The sequence below is a fragment of the Miscanthus floridulus genome, chromosome 11 (assembly GCF_019320115.1).
Source record: "Miscanthus floridulus cultivar M001 chromosome 11, ASM1932011v1, whole genome shotgun sequence".
Lineage (NCBI taxonomy): Eukaryota > Viridiplantae > Streptophyta > Magnoliopsida > Poales > Poaceae > Miscanthus > Miscanthus floridulus.
In genome coordinates, this window is record NC_089590.1 from 79,572,452 (window position 1) to 79,588,615 (window position 16,164).

Consider the following 16,164-nt stretch of genomic DNA (forward strand, 5'->3'; position numbering starts at 1 on the left):
CCGGATCCTCACCTGCAATAACATAACACGCGCGATCCAAATTCAGAGCACCAATGGGGGCAAGGCATATATGTACGTGTGTTTAATCGCTTTCAGTTGTTTCCTTCCTCACGAAATGGCACCCGTTTGTCACTGTCCTCTTGGACTGGCCCAGGCTCTTGTTAATTGATAGGAGTATGATTAGCAGCCTGGATCCAGCAGGGAGGGATAGCCAAACTGAAACAGCGCATTTTCAAGAGCCGGTGCAAGTACAGAAGCAGAATTAACAATGGTGGAAGCTTTGTTGACTTGGAACCAAGAATGGTGGGTCTCCAAGATTGTGAGTTCGATAATTGGAAGCACCACCAGGCCCGCCCACTCAGGCCTCTCTTTCACCAATTTGGGCTGGATCTATTCTGACTGAAATATGGTGATCCCTTTCACTTTTCATGAAACAGTTCAGGCACAGCAGAACAAAAGCCTTTCTATAACTACTACATAAGTCATAATAACAGGTGCATAGGATGTGCTCAAAGTGCGTCTTATCAGGATCACCGGACTTTACCCCCTATGGTGAACAGTACGCACAATTGCGACAGTTTCCAACAAAAATCAGCAATGGTTAGCTGCTTGAATCTTTCACGCGGTAAGCCCCTGGCTACACAACTGAAGGATAGCGCTTCGCCTGCTGACGAACATGATCCTTGTACTTCGGCATATCCTGTAAATGCCAGCACAAAAGAGCGAAGTGGTAAGGGCATGATCAAAACTAGAATTAAGAAAGTCCAAGCCTATCTCAGTTCAAACAAGAAGTTACATAAACACCTTCTTGTAGAGCCGAAAACATATATCTTGTGCAGCAGAGGCTGGGTTAGGGTTATCAAGTAGGTCTTGAATGCCTATGAGAATTTGCCTCACCGTGACAGAAGCCTTCCACGCCTGAAAGAACATGACTCATGAAGGCCATGCGATCATAACTGCATGGGGTACAATCAACAGATAAAAAAAAGGGTGTACCCAGTGCAGAGAGCTTCCGCTCTGTGCGGGGTCTGGGGAAGGGTGTCAGTGGCAAGCCTTACCCTCGCCTGTGCAATGCGAGGAGACTGCGACTCGAACCCGGGACCTTCCGGTCACAGGCGGTAAGACTCTACCGCTTGCACCAGGCCCCAGATATGTGGATAAAAAAAATCTTACACTGCTAAGTATTGATAGGCACACTGCTCCGGTAGGGTAGACATTGACGTGAAAGAATCCTGCTGGAAACTTGCAGACGGGAGGGCTGCTTGGGTAATCTTCAGGAAAATGCAGAGTCAAGGGGAAATATCCACCCTCCCAGTCAGTCTGCACAAAGATGGATCAAACACATAATTTAACTTGTGTTCCATGATTGGGATGGAGGGCTATCGAGAACGAGTGGAGTGTGACAATTTGCTGTAGGAGGATAAAACAATTAGACAAGACAAAATTATGCAACCAGTCAATAACATAAAATTGGTCAGTCAGCATGTGCACCGCAGAACTATTGAAATGTGAATATAAAATATGAATCGGCACCACGAAAAATGGATCATAACAAACTAAACTATAGTTAAGAAACATTCCCGTTGACTGCTGTCTAGCCTTTCATGGAAAGGCCATAGCTTACAAAATTACTGTTTTCCAGAGTTGTCAACGAAGTAGTAAACAGTTTCAAAAGGCAAAGCATATTTTCCTAACCAGTCTTGAATAGGACTGCCAAAGCATCTCATTTGGTTCTAGGGAGCGAAACCAGGCCGCAATACTATGGTATGTCAGAATATCGGTTGATTCACTCATGCTTCTCTCCCATAAGGGATCCTCATTAGTCATTACTGCCAGATCAACTCATTTCAAATGTCATGCTAAAAATTCAATTAAAAATACTATATGCCAACCAAATAGTGCTCAGATTAACTAAGCAATTCCATGTGGGCACATGGGAGCCTGGTACATATACGATAAAGTGCTTCGTACCTAATAAGCATGTCTTCACACGTACCTCTTCATCATAAGAATAGTTCAATTACTTTCTTACTTCAGTGATATCCTGAATATTCACTACTCAGACTATTTTTTTTTTAAATGATACAACCTACAATATGTTTTATTTCTTAAAAAATAACTGCAATATCTGACTTTCTAAACTCGAGTAACTGAAAATCTAGTAAATCATCTATCCTATAGTGTGGGAGGCAGAGAAGGAGATAATGCTGGGGAGAGCAACACACTGGTACTGAGAGCGGGGCTTGTCTCAAATAACTACGAGGCTCTGACTTTTTTTTTCTCACATGCAGGAGAATTGTGCATGATTCCATTAATAGATAGAAAACAGACCAAGCACAAGCGGAATCCACGGCCAGGAACAGCCAAATCTACTCTGTCTACTGCAGAAGTTCCCTCAGTCCCTTGGTCATCCAAACATCAGAGGTGTGCCTGATCTGCAGCCTCCTGAAGCACCTGCCTGACTGATGGTCCATGGCCAATTGGCCATCGAAGGCGCAGCGGTTCCTGTGTTTCTAGACCATCCTTGCCAAGAGGGCACCATGGAATTAAATCCTTTCATGGACGTCTTGGGCACCCGTCATGCAGCTCTTTGCCAACATGCTCGCAAAGGGGCCGCGTCCATCGCTGAACCAGGGCCTGCATTGCATCAGCCCTTCAAACCCGGCCTGCTGTGTGAATACATAGGAAACCAATAGATGCTAGATTGTCTCATTGGCCTGATCACAAGTGCGCACTACGAGGCTCTGATAGAACTCATGTTTGGCGGCCAAGCCCTTTTCTGTATTACTTGTTTGCTGGTAACTGGGGATGAAAACGGTACGGATATTTTCCGACCGTATTCGAAACCGAATCCGTTTAGAGAGGTTGAGATCTGTCCGTATCAAAGTCCGGATATCCAACATCCGAGACCGTATCCGTATCCGAATACTCAAATCGCATATTTATGATGTCGATATCCAATTGTATCATATCCGACATAGTTGACACTATCCGTATTCGAATTCGAATCCGGACAGAAATATGAAAACAAATGTAATATGGGTAATATCCGTCCGTATCCGATCCGTTTTCATCCCTACGTGGTAACCCTGAACAATACTCCCTCCGTCCACAAAAGGATGCAACTATCACTTTTCGAGGAGTCAAATAATTTAAAGTTTGACCAAAGTTATATAAAAAAGTACTAACCATTATGATACACAATAAGTACCACTAAATTAATTATGAAATATATTTTTGTAGTAAACCTAGTTGAAGATATAAATGTTAATTGTTATGACCGGCATCCAGTGCTCCAGGCGAAGGCCCAGCAGTGGCTAGAGGATGCCGGCGGGTTAGGGGGCTCAAGGCCCATATTTATCGTATTTTACATAATATTAGAGTTATTTTCTATTATTATTCAGAGACATATAAATACCTGTAAACTCTATTGAGGAAATTAAGCAGAAACAATTATTGTTTCCGGCTTCCTCAGGGAGCCGGGAGAAACCCTAGCCGCCTTCTCTCTTCTTCCTTTCGTGAACAGTACCGCGGCACTGTAGCGACGGTACTGTAGCGCCGCCACCCTCTGCCTTCGCGAGATCACGGCGCCCCGCCGTGGTCCATCGCGGTTTAAGCCTCGACCCCCGATCACCCACCGCTACAACCTACGCTTGGTCAGAGGAGGAACCTCTGTTCCTATCAGCTTGGTATCACAGACCTTGTCGATCATGGACACCCCCGCTGTCTCCTCCGCCGCGCCATCGCCGGCGATCCCGCCGGTGCCGACCACCTCCACCGCGCCCCCTGCTACGTCGGGCGTTCTGGCGGTGCCGCCCTCCCAATCCTTGCCGACCACCGTCGCGCCGCGGCGGGTGTTAACGCCCGAGGAGGTGACGACCTCCATCGTCAATCTCAGCCATGGCGTGAAGGAGCTGCAGGACATGATGAAGGCGTTTCTGAGCGGCCAGTACGTGGTTCCACCACCGCAACCGTCACATCCTCCTCCGCCGCTGCCGTTGCCCTCATCCGTCTCGGTGCCGCAAATCACCTACCCCTACGGGATGCCTACTGACTCCATGCCGTCGCCGTCGACTTCCGTTCAGCCGTCGGTGTCCCAGGTCCCGATCCATATGCTGCAACTTCCGCACTCGCCGTCGCCGATTCCGGCTTGGGCCCTTGGATCCTCGGCGGCGCACCACTCCATGACCGCGCCGCTATACTCCTCGGCGCCGCCTCGGTCCACCATCCCTCAGGCTCCATCGACGGTCGCCCATGGGGGACCCTATGCAGCAGGGACCCTGTACGGCGGCGTGGACGGGACGCTGTTCCACGACACCAGCCTCCGTGGCGGCCTACGCGGCCGTGCCACCTGCGGCCGACCAGGAGGGTCCCTACGAGCGCCCTCCGCAGGCCATGGGGAGCGGTCTCGACCGCTTGCCGCCCAAGACGCATCGCCTCGAGTTCGCAACCTACGACGGCTCGGAAGACCCCCTGAATTGGCTCAACCGCTGCGAGCAATTCTTCCGGGGCCAACGATGGCCGGCCTCCGACAGAACGTGGATTGCGTCGTACCACCTCCGGGGCCTGGCGCAAACCTGGTACTATGCCCTCGAGCAGGATGAGGGCATGCCTTCTTGGGAGCGCTTCGTCGAGCTGTGCCGCCAACGCTTCGGACCGCCAGTTCGCGGTACTCGGCTGGCGGAGTTGGGGCGCTTGCCGTTCCAATCTACGGTCCAGGAGTTCGCCGACCGCTTTCAGGCGGTGTCCTGCCATGCACGTGGCGTCTCGGCCAAACAAAAGGCCGATCTCTTCGTCGGGGGCCTTCCCGAGTACATTCAGGTGGATGTGGAGATGCGCGATCCCCAGGACATCCAGACGGCCATGTACTTGGCACGGGCTTTCGAGCGTCGGGCGGCGGCCATGCCCACGGCGCCACCCCCGCGGGGTGCCCGGCCTGCCCCCGCGTGCCCCGCCACCAGCAGCGGGGGCTCCAGCTCAGCCGGGCGCTGGCCCCGCGGGCGGGCAGGGCGCCCCTCCCGTGCGTCAGTTCCGTCGCCTCACGCCGGCGGAACAGTTGGAGCGCCGCCGTCAAGGGCTGTGCTTCAACTGCGACGAGCCCTATGTCCGGGGCCATGTGTGCCCCCGGCTGTTTTACCTAGAGTCTACGGACTTCGTCGACGAGGAAGCCGGGGAGGTGAAAGCTGCAGACGCCGACGCAGCCGCCTTTCCAGACGAGCCGGTCGGCCAAGGTGTGGCCGGCGATGCAGCAGACGCTGCTAACGCCCTTGTCGTTTCTCTCCATGCTGTTGCAGGAATCCGCCCGCCCAACGCCATGCTGCTCCCCGTCACCGTCAAAGACGAGAGTTTCCTCGCCCTCCTCGACACCGGCTCCACTCATAATTTTGTCCAAGGGGCTGTGCTGCGCCGTTTGGGCCTGTCTCCAGCTGGTGGTGACCACCTCCATGTCACGGTCGCCAATGGTGAGCACGTGGCGTGCGAGGTCCATCGTCAATCTCAGCCATGGCGTGAAGGAGCTGCAGGACATGATGAAGGCGTTTCTGAGCGGCCAGTACGTGGTTCCACCACCGCAACCGTCACATCCTCCTCCGCCGCTGCCGTTGCCCTCATCCGTCTCGGTGCCGCAAATCACCTACCCCTACGGGATGCCTACTGACTCCATGCCGTCGCCGTCGACTTCCGTTCAGCCGTCGGTGTCCCAGGTCCCGATCCATATGCTGCAACTTCCGCACTCGCCGTCGCCGATTCCGGCTTGGGCCCTTGGATCCTCGGCGGCGCACCACTCCATGACCGCGCCGCTATACTCCTCGGCGCCGCCTCGGTCCACCATCCCTCAGGCTCCATCGACGGTCGCCCATGGGGGACCCTATGCAGCAGGGACCCTGTACGGCGGCGTGGACGGGACGCTGTTCCACGACACCAGCCTCCGTGGCGGCCTACGCGGCCGTGCCACCTGCGGCCGACCAGGAGGGTCCCTACGAGCGCCCTCCGCAGGCCATGGGGAGCGGTCTCGACCGCTTGCCGCCCAAGACGCATCGCCTCGAGTTCGCAACCTACGACGGCTCGGAAGACCCCCTGAATTGGCTCAACCGCTGCGAGCAATTCTTCCGGGGCCAACGATGGCCGGCCTCCGACAGAACGTGGATTGCGTCGTACCACCTCCGGGGCCTGGCGCAAACCTGGTACTATGCCCTCGAGCAGGATGAGGGCATGCCTTCTTGGGAGCGCTTCGTCGAGCTGTGCCGCCAACGCTTCGGACCGCCAGTTCGCGGTACTCGGCTGGCGGAGTTGGGGCGCTTGCCGTTCCAATCTACGGTCCAGGAGTTCGCCGACCGCTTTCAGGCGGTGTCCTGCCATGCACGTGGCGTCTCGGCCAAACAAAAGGCCGATCTCTTCGTCGGGGGCCTTCCCGAGTACATTCAGGTGGATGTGGAGATGCGCGATCCCCAGGACATCCAGACGGCCATGTACTTGGCACGGGCTTTCGAGCGTCGGGCGGCGGCCATGCCCACGGCGCCACCCCCGCGGGGTGCCCGGCCTGCCCCCGCGTGCCCCGCCACCAGCAGCGGGGGCTCCAGCTCAGCCGGGCGCTGGCCCCGCGGGCGGGCAGGGCGCCCCTCCCGTGCGTCAGTTCCGTCGCCTCACGCCGGCGGAACAGTTGGAGCGCCGCCGTCAAGGGCTGTGCTTCAACTGCGACGAGCCCTATGTCCGGGGCCATGTGTGCCCCCGGCTGTTTTACCTAGAGTCTACGGACTTCGTCGACGAGGAAGCCGGGGAGGTGAAAGCTGCAGACGCCGACGCAGCCGCCTTTCCAGACGAGCCGGTCGGCCAAGGTGTGGCCGGCGATGCAGCAGACGCTGCTAACGCCCTTGTCGTTTCTCTCCATGCTGTTGCAGGAATCCGCCCGCCCAACGCCATGCTGCTCCCCGTCACCGTCAAAGACGAGAGTTTCCTCGCCCTCCTCGACACCGGCTCCACTCATAATTTTGTCCAAGGGGCTGTGCTGCGCCGTTTGGGCCTGTCTCCAGCTGGTGGTGACCACCTCCATGTCACGGTCGCCAATGGTGAGCACGTGGCGTGCGAGGGCATTGCTCGGAACGTGCCCGTCCGCATCGGCGACGAGGACTTCACCATCACGTGTGTTGGCCTCAACCTGGGCGCCTTCGACTTCATCATCGGCTTCGACTTCATTCGCACGTTGGGCCCCGTGTTGTGGGACTGCGACGCCCTTACCATGGCGTTCTGGAGGGAGGGCCGCCGCGTCACCTGGCAGGGCGTGCCCGGCCCTCAGACGCCCTCCCCACAGTAGGTGGTGACCGCGGTCACGACTGACCCGCGGCCACCTCTCCTGGATCGCCTGTTGGCGCAGCACGGTGACATCTTCGACGAGCCTACTGGGCTCCCTCCGGCGCGCCCCTACGACCACCGCATCCACCTGCTGCCCGGGACGGCCCCAGTGGCGGTGCAGCCATACCGATACCCGCAGCTGCAGAAGGACGAGCTCGAGCGCCAATGTGCAGCGATGCTTGCCCAAGGGATCATTCGGCCGAGCACTTCGCCGTTCTCCGCGCCGGTCCTGCTGGTACACAAGGCGGACAAGTCGTGGCGCTTCTGCATCGACTACCGCTCCCTCAACGCCAAGACCTCCAAGGACAAATTTCCGATTCCGGTGGTTGACGAGTCGCTAGATGAGCTCCATGGGGCTCGTTTCTTCACCAAGCTTGACCTTCGTTCCGGCTATCATCAGGTGCGCATGCACCCGGAGGACATCGCCAAGACGACTTTCCGCACCCATCAGGGCCACTTCGAGTTTCTAGTGATGCCATTTGGGCTCTCCAATGCCCCAGCAACCTTCCAGGCGCTGATGAATGACGTCCTTCGGCCTTACCTGCGGCGGTTTGTGCTGGTATTTTTTGATGATATATTAATTTATAGTCCATCATGGGCCGAGCACTTGCAGCATGTCAACATCGTCCTCCACGCGCTTCGGGTACACCACCTTCACTTGAAACGATCCAAGTGCTCGTTTGGCGCGTCGTCGGTGGCCTACCTGGGCCACGTGATCTCCGAGGGCAGCGTCGCCATGGACGCTGACAAGGTCGCCGCCGTGGCTGCGTGGCCCCTGCCGCGCTCTGCCCGCGGCCTGCGTGGTTTCCTCGGCCTCGCGGGCTACTACCGGAAATTCATTCAGGACTTCGGCATCATCGCCGCCCCACTCACGCGTCTCTTGTGGCGGGACGCGTTTGTGTGGGACGACGATGCTTCGGGGGCATTCGAGGCGCTCAAGCGCGCTTTGACCACAGGACCTGTTCTTCAGATGCCAGACTTTACTAAGCCCTTCATGGTCGACTGCGACGCGTCGGGCGCAGGGTTCGGCGCCGTCCTCCACCAGGGCGTCGGGCCCCTCACCTACTTCAGCCGTCCCTTCGCGGCCCGTCATATCAACCTGGCGGCCTACGAGCGGGAGTTGATCGGCTTGGTTCAGGCCGTTCGTCATTGGCGTCCATATTTGTGGGGGCGCCACTTTTTGGTTCGCACTGACCATTACAGCTTGAAATTTTTACTTGATCAACGATTGTCTACAGTCCCGCAGCATCAATGGATCAGCAAGCTATTTGGTTTCGACTTCTCGGTAGAGTACCGTCCGGGCCGCTTGAACATCGTGGCAGACGCTCTCTCTCGCCGGGACTTGGCAGATGGGGGGGCAGCCGTCCTGGTGGCCGCGGCGGCGGCAGCCCTCCCCGTGTCGGGACCATCCTTCGACCTTCTGGACGCCATCCGGCGGGCAACAGCAGCCGCGCCTGACGCCCAGCAACTGCTGGCGCAACTCCAGGCGGGGGAGCTGGCGGCCCCATGGCGCCTGGCTGACGGCCTTCTGCTCCATGGCTCCTGCGTCTACGTGCCGGACCAAGGGGACTTGCGCCAGCAAGTGCTCCTCTTGGCTCACTCAGCTGGCCATGAGGGCACCCAGAAGACGCTACACCGACTCCGTGCAGATTTCTACATCCCCCGTGATCGTGTGTTGGTGCAGGACCTGGTGCGTTCTTGCACCACATGCCAGCGCAATAAGACGGAGACGGTTCAGCCCGCGGGCTTGCTGCAGCCCCTCGACGTCCCCACCCAAGTGTGGGCGGATATCTCGCTGGACTTCATCGAGGGCTTGCCCAAGGTTGCGGGCAAGTCGGTCATCCTCACGGTGGTGGATCGCTTCTCCAAGTACGCCCACTTCATCGCGCTCGGCCACCCCTACACTGCTACGTCCGTCGCTCGTGCCTTCTTTGACGGCATCGTTCGCCTTCACGGGTTTCCGCTGTCCATCATCAGCGACCGGGACCCCGTGTTCACCGGGCACGTTTGGCGCGACATCTTCAAGATGGCGGGCGTCCAGTTGCGCATGAGCACAGCTTTCCATCCGCAAACGGATGGCCTTGGTCAAAATTAAGCTAGTTTGACTTGCACAAATCCCATAGTTGCACCTTTTGCGGATGGAGGGAGTACTATCACTATCTTTATATAAAAGGATGACTAGATAATCTGGAAAAGAAGACAAAATTGGAAATAGAGATACCAACCCAAACATACTAAGAATAGCAGTATGCCTATATTAGTGAGTCATTGTTCTAGCCGAATCTGATTTGGCTGCTGAACTAGGAAAATCCAACTCCTTTCTATTCCAGCGCCAATGATACTTACTTCTGAATTTCCTGTCCATAACACAATCGACCTCCTTAAAAATAAAACATGATCAATGAATGACTTGATAACCTACGGTTCCAGACAAAGAGTTTCTTTGAATCAAAGATACAGAGATACATTATCATATGGAAGCCAGAATCTAATGAGATTCGAGATTCTAACTTGTGTAAGTCTAGGAATTCGAAAAACGGAAATCTTGTCATGTTATACCCTTTGCATGTTTCTGTTTTGGAAGAACACGTTGAAATAGTTCTTTTTTCTATGAAGACATAGTAAATCAATTAGGAAGCAGACCCAAAAGACCTGACTTCTCTGGTAAAGGTACTGCTACAGCACACACAGTAGCCCAACAATGTTGAAGCTGAACCTTAGGACGAGTCCTCCAAAGAGGGCCTCCATTGTACAATCAGAATACAGTGGCACTTGTAACCAACTGGAAAGAAGACATTTGGTCCCAAATAATGAAACATAAATATATACTCCATCTAGTTACTCCAGAACACTAATAGGACTATGCAGCATGAACATCTAGTTACTCCAGAACACTAATAAGACTGCAGCATGAACATGCTTGCACGATTATGCTCCTCATATTCATCTGCCAACAATTAACAGTACAAATGCTCCACATGCAGTGGTTGCAAGGGTGCGGCGCAGTCCAGAAGCTAGGGTTCTGGATCAATCTATGAAAAAACAACTAGAAAAAAAAGGCAGACCAGCTCAGGAATACTCAAAAGCATTCTACCTTTACTAGACATATCGTTGTCCTCATTTCAGGTAGGAGAAAAATGGAACCATATGCAACGCAACAATCCGAAAAAATATAACAAACCTCGTGTCGTGTGTATCCTGATATTGCCAAACACAAGGAGCAGAGAAGATCTAGGATGGGGACTAGGGAGTGAGTTTTGGCTTACGCCCTCTTTGCCGGGGATGACGCACTTCCAGACCATGAGGTTCACGGACCCATCCGGCAGCGTCTCCGGCTTCGCCACGAACCCCTGAAGGAATCAAACAAAGAACAAACGCCCCAAAGATTAATAACGGCAAGGAACTAGTACAGGCGCGGCGAAGCAGAAGCTCAGATCGGTGGCGCGCACATAGGGGTGGCTCTTGCGCCACGATTTGCGCTCCTCGGCCAGTCGGCCGCGGGCGATGCCACCAGATGCCATCCCACCCGACCTAGCGTTGCGCTCTAAAATTTTGGGGCTTATCGCGCGAGCGGGGATGTCAGTGGATGGGTTCGGCTCCCGGGCTCTGGGTTTGGCTTCAGCTTGAAGCAACAGCGGCTACAATGTCAGGCTGACATCATCACTAATTTTCTGAAGTCTCTAGCAAGGTTTCAGGATTTTGTTCAAACTTGGACTACCCATTTAAACTACCCAAAATTTCATAACTTTCCGAGCAAAAACAAAATTTATATGAATTTTGAGTATAAAATAGATTTTAGAATTTTTAATTGCATTATTTTTTCCAAGTAAAAATATATTTGGATAAAATTTAAAAAAATAAATGATTTTTTGGATACGTTTATCTGATTTTCCTCCTTGCATTTTTCAACTTAGTGTGATTTATCTCATCTGATGTTTTGCCACATCAGCAAAATCACCGTCAAAATCGTTCAGGGTGCAAAAACACTGGTTTCGTATATCAGGGAGGAAAACATATTTCTTTGTTTTAAAAGCTCCTAGGCCCATGTTAACAGGCAGGAGGTAAGAAACTCACTGTTTTGATCAAGGCCCAAAACCCCAAACACCGAAAAGCCCATTCGTCTCACAGAACAACCCACCCACCAAACCCCCCGGCCGGCGCCCGTCCCCACCGATGGCCGCCGGCGAACCTCCCGCCCCGCGCGCCGCCGCGGCGCCGGGGCCCGAATCCGCGGCCGAGGCCGAGCACCTCCTTTCGCTGGCCGAGTCGGAGCTCTCCGCGGGCCGGCTCCGGGCCGCGCGCAGGCACGCCCTCCGCGCCTCCCGCCTGTACCCGTCCTGCCCGCGCGCCTCGGCGGTGGCCACCGCCGCCAACGTGCTCCTCGCCGACGCCTCCTCCCACCACGCCGCGCTCCTGCTGCCCGAGCCCGACGACCCCGACGCCTCGCCGCTCTCCGCCTCCGAGCTCCGCCGCCACTTCAAGTCGCTCGTCAAGTCCCTCCGCGTCGGCCCCGACTACGCCGCCGCCTACCCCTCCTCCTCCGCCTCCGCCGAGGAGGCTCTCGGCCGCGCCACCGAGGCCTACGAGGCGCTCACCGCCCCGCCCCCCGGGACTTTCTGGACCGCCTGCGCCGGATGCCGCCTCCTCCACGAGTTCGAGCGCAAGTATGTGGGATACCGCCTCATCTGCCCCTCCTGCCGCCGTACCTTCCTCGCCGTTGAGGTCCCGCCTCCGCCGGAGGCCGAACCCCCTGCCCTTGCGCCTGCGCCTGCGCCTCGGCGGCCGGCGGCGGCCAAGAAGCCCAATACGGAGAAGCTGGAAATGACGCTCGCCGAGATGCAGCTCCAGCTCGCCAAGAAGAGGAGGGGCGCAAAGGCTTCGGAGAGCTCTTCCCGAGACTTGGTGGTGGTGGATGATGATGATGATGAAGAGGAACAGGAGGACGGCGAGGAGGCTGAGGCGGAGAACAACCATTCGGACCTGATGGCCGTGGAGGACTCTGACTTCTACAACTTCGACGCCGACCGCGGCGAGAGGTGCTTCAAGAGAGGCCAACTCTGGGCTTTGTACGCCGACGCCGACGGCATGCCACGCCAGTATGCGCTGGTGGATGGGGTGCAGCGAGGTACCCAATTCAGAGTGCAGATACGGTGGCTGGATGGCGAGGAGGGGAAGCCATGCGGGCAGTTCAAGGTTGGGAGAGCAGAGACCGTGGATTCAGTGAACGTCTTCTCCCACCTTCTGGCCTGCGAGAGGGCGGCGAGGGAGGTGTACCAGGTTTATCCCAGGAAGGCCTCGGTTTGGGCGCTCCATGGTGGCGAGGAGGGCGATGCGGCGAGGACAAAGTATGACATTGTGGTGATGCTCAGTGGTTACGATGAGCGGTATGGTGCCAGCTTCGGGTACCTGGAGAAGGTGGAAGGCTTCAGGAGCATCTTCACACGACGGGACATCGGAAGCCATGCTGTACACTTCCTTCAGAAGGATGATCTTGGGGTGCTTTCGCATCAGATACCGGCCAGGAAGGTGCCCAAGGGCGAGGGATCGGCTCTGCCTCCTGGGGATTGCTGGGAACTTGATCCTGCATCATTGCCTCCCGAGTTGCTGCACATCGAAGCTGTCAAACCACGGGAATGATCTGGTTGTGGTGTAAACGGTTGTTGCAGGTGTTTTAGTTGATAGGATCGGCTGTGCATATAGCACATAAATCGCAGAGGAAGGCTCTTTGTTTGTTCTGCCATGTCAAATGGTGTGAGGATGAGTCTGATTTGCCAACTTTAGCTGGGCATTGATCATGTTTATGATCCTTCTTCATGTAGTTTCCTACGTAGCATGATGAAACTTGTAGGCATTTGAGTTTCAAGTTCTGCCACCCATGATGTATCACATGAATGATTTTTCGGTATTGAATTGTTGGCTGACTATACACTACTCTGGTATATGAATGATTCTTATGATCTTGTTCCGCCATATTAGTACTACTAATGTATTTTTTAAACAAGCATATATTTGTTTCTTTTGTATCCAGATTTTCTTCAGGTGTATGAATAGGGCGGCAGGGGCTGATTTTCTTGGCATGTTGGTGTGTAGTTAACAAGGAAGTTGTGATGGTAAGCGAGCAATGCTATTATAGTGTTATGTAAATGTAACTAGACTTGTGACTGCATCTCATGGGCAATACAAACCCCTTCATTTGCTCCAGTTTCAAATCACAAATGTCAATCAAAGGTCAGTGCATGAAATGCTTTGCCGAAGTGGATTTCAGGTGCTTCCAGCCAGAACTTTCAAGCCAGCGAAATCAAGTGAATTTAGAGTTTTTTTAAAATTCAAATAGAACTAGTGCTGCTACAGAGTTGACTGAATCTTGGCGGATATAGGAAATGGGAAAACAATTTGATCGACAGAGGGCATCCCTGCATTTGAGATTAGGCTAGCAACTTTCTACTGTTTTTCTTCTAAAATGATCTTGGAGCCATTTGGATCCCTTCGTTTTGGAGGAATTGGAATCTACTTAATAGATTAGGCTATTTGGCTTGGAATTTGAGATTCCACAATTTTTCAAAGTTCACGTATAAGTCTATCTCAAATTCATAAGGTAAGAGATGAAAATCGTTTCTATGGATCACCATGCCATATTTCTACTCCGCAACTTATACCACTCTCTTCAACTTGTTTCTACTCCGCAACTTATACCACTCTCTTCAACTTGCTTCCTATAGTAGAAATGCAACATATAAGCATCTTCCTTGCATAGCTAATAACAGTATACAAATATATCCCATATATAACCATATTAGCTTAATTAATATGTGCCTAAATTATAATTTATTAGAACGAATTCAAGGATCCGAACGGGCTATTGTTATTTAGAAGCAACCTTATGGCTACATTTTTTCCGTAAAAACAGACCTTTTTCTAATGGTGTTTAGAAACAACTTTAACCGCACCTTTTATTATTAGGATATGAAAGGATGGAATATACCCAAAGACTTAGCCTTAGATAGGAGTGCTTGGAAGACAGCTATTCACGTGCCTGAACCTTGAACCTTGATTGCTTTTGTTGGGTTTCAACTCTAGCCTACCCCAACTTGTTTGGGACTTAAAGGCTTTGTTGTTGTTGTTGTTGTTGTTGTTGTGGTTACAAACCTGGAGTGTGCAATGAACGTACGAATCATGAAAGTAAACCTCTTCTATTGAGCCTATATTTTGAAATTGATGATCAAAGCTTTAAAAGTTCGACTGGATCTTGGTTTGAGCATATGTTATTTTAGTATCTGGCTAAGGGAAAAATGTTCTACTTGCTCTTAATAAGGCCTATAAATTATCATGCTAATTAAAGGAAAAAATAAAGTCATGCATCAATGGCACTACGAAAAAATAACACAAAATATCTCTATACCTATTTATAAATTGCTACTGCCATCATGGTAAAAATAACTCAAAATACCCTTGTACTTATTTATAAATTACATACACTGCCAATCATGGTTTTCTACATCTTGCATCTACTATTTTTATAGAAAAAATGAAGCTAAATATCAACAAAAGAAGACAAAACATATTTAGTCAATGTATAAGTCCATTACACACATGCATTTAATGGAAGATGACCGAAGAAGATCATGAAAAAATAGAAAAGCAGTGAAGCATTATGACCGAGACAGACGCAATATCAACGAACAAGACAAGCTCAATGACAAGTATATATGACCACTGATATCGATGGCATTGCAATTGCAACACTAGGCTCAAATGGCCATGGCTCCAAGTCTGACTAATTTAGTGATGATTGTAGTGCAAAAAAAAACTAAGGGCACCTCCGATAGTAAAAGCTAGCTACCTGACTTTTAGATATCATCTCATCTTTTATACATGTATAAACTGTTCTTTATATTCTCTCTCCTTTCAAGAAAAAGATATATGAGATATATATATCCCTAGTGTATTGGGACACACATTCTTCTATTCCCACTAGTTCAATTTTTTTGACCTCTCTCTCCTCCACGTGGCATCTAATATCAGCTTAGAGGTGGCTATTGGAAGTGCCCTAATATGGAAGCCCTAGATTTGAATTATGTTTATCAAGAGAAAGCGTACCATGCTATATAATAATAGTAACAAGAAGAAGAATAGTGAGGATGACTTCAAACTGGAAAAATAACCCCACGCATCCCAGCCCCTGCGTCGCTCCACCTCTGGGGCAACTCGGGCGGCCGGCTATCTACCGCGCCGCCGCTCCCTACCTTCTGCCCCTGTGTAGGGTCGAGATGGCGACTAGAGGGGGGCTGAATAGTCGTTTCTAAATTTAATCGTGCCGGCTAACCGAAACAAATGCGGAATTACAACAATCGGTATAGCCAAGACTACACCCCTCTATCGAAGTTCACAAGCACATTATAAAGATCCTAATTAGGCAACAAAGATACCGGGCTAGTTAGAGCTCACATATCCAATTCTAGGTGTAAGGTCACACAAACCTATGCCACTAGTATTTTACACACTGGGGAGCTCCTACACAATTCTAGTAAGCAAAAGCACAAGCCTCTTAAGCTCACTAGTAATGCTTAATAACAAGGCAACCAATGCTAAATTAAAGAGCGCAAATACTTAGCTACACAAACTAAGCAATGTGACTAACAAGTTACACAAACCGAATTAGCCACGCAAGGGAGCTACTTCTATACTACACAAGCAAGAAGGTAACTAGTGAGCTACACAAACTAACTAATTACAAGAGCAACTACACAAGCACAATGTATATGAAAGTAATTATAAGCTTGTGTAAGGGGATTATAAACCAACGGGAAGAACAATGTT

The 16,164-nt window shown here is 52.2% G+C and overlaps 2 protein-coding genes across 2 annotated transcripts; one reads left to right on the plus strand and one right to left on the minus strand.

The window, feature by feature from the left end:
- Positions 1-393: 393 nt before the first annotated feature.
- LOC136491327 (SUMO-conjugating enzyme SCE1-like) lies at positions 394-10,949 on the minus strand. The gene is made up of 5 exons (XM_066487595.1): positions 10,797-10,949; positions 10,614-10,697; positions 1,174-1,320; positions 805-918; positions 394-700 (listed from the first exon to the last, which is right to left on the minus strand). The coding sequence occupies exons 1-5, from the start codon at positions 10,866-10,868 to the stop codon at positions 638-640; spliced, it is 480 nt and encodes a 159-aa protein (XP_066343692.1). The 5' UTR covers positions 10,869-10,949; the 3' UTR covers positions 394-637.
- Positions 10,950-11,461: 512 nt separating this feature from the next.
- On the plus strand, positions 11,462-13,401 carry LOC136493531 (uncharacterized). Its single transcript, XM_066489630.1, has one exon. The coding sequence runs from the start codon at positions 11,521-11,523 to the stop codon at positions 12,982-12,984; it is 1,464 nt and encodes a 487-aa protein (XP_066345727.1). The 5' UTR covers positions 11,462-11,520; the 3' UTR covers positions 12,985-13,401.
- The last annotated feature ends 2,763 nt before the right edge of the window (positions 13,402-16,164 follow it).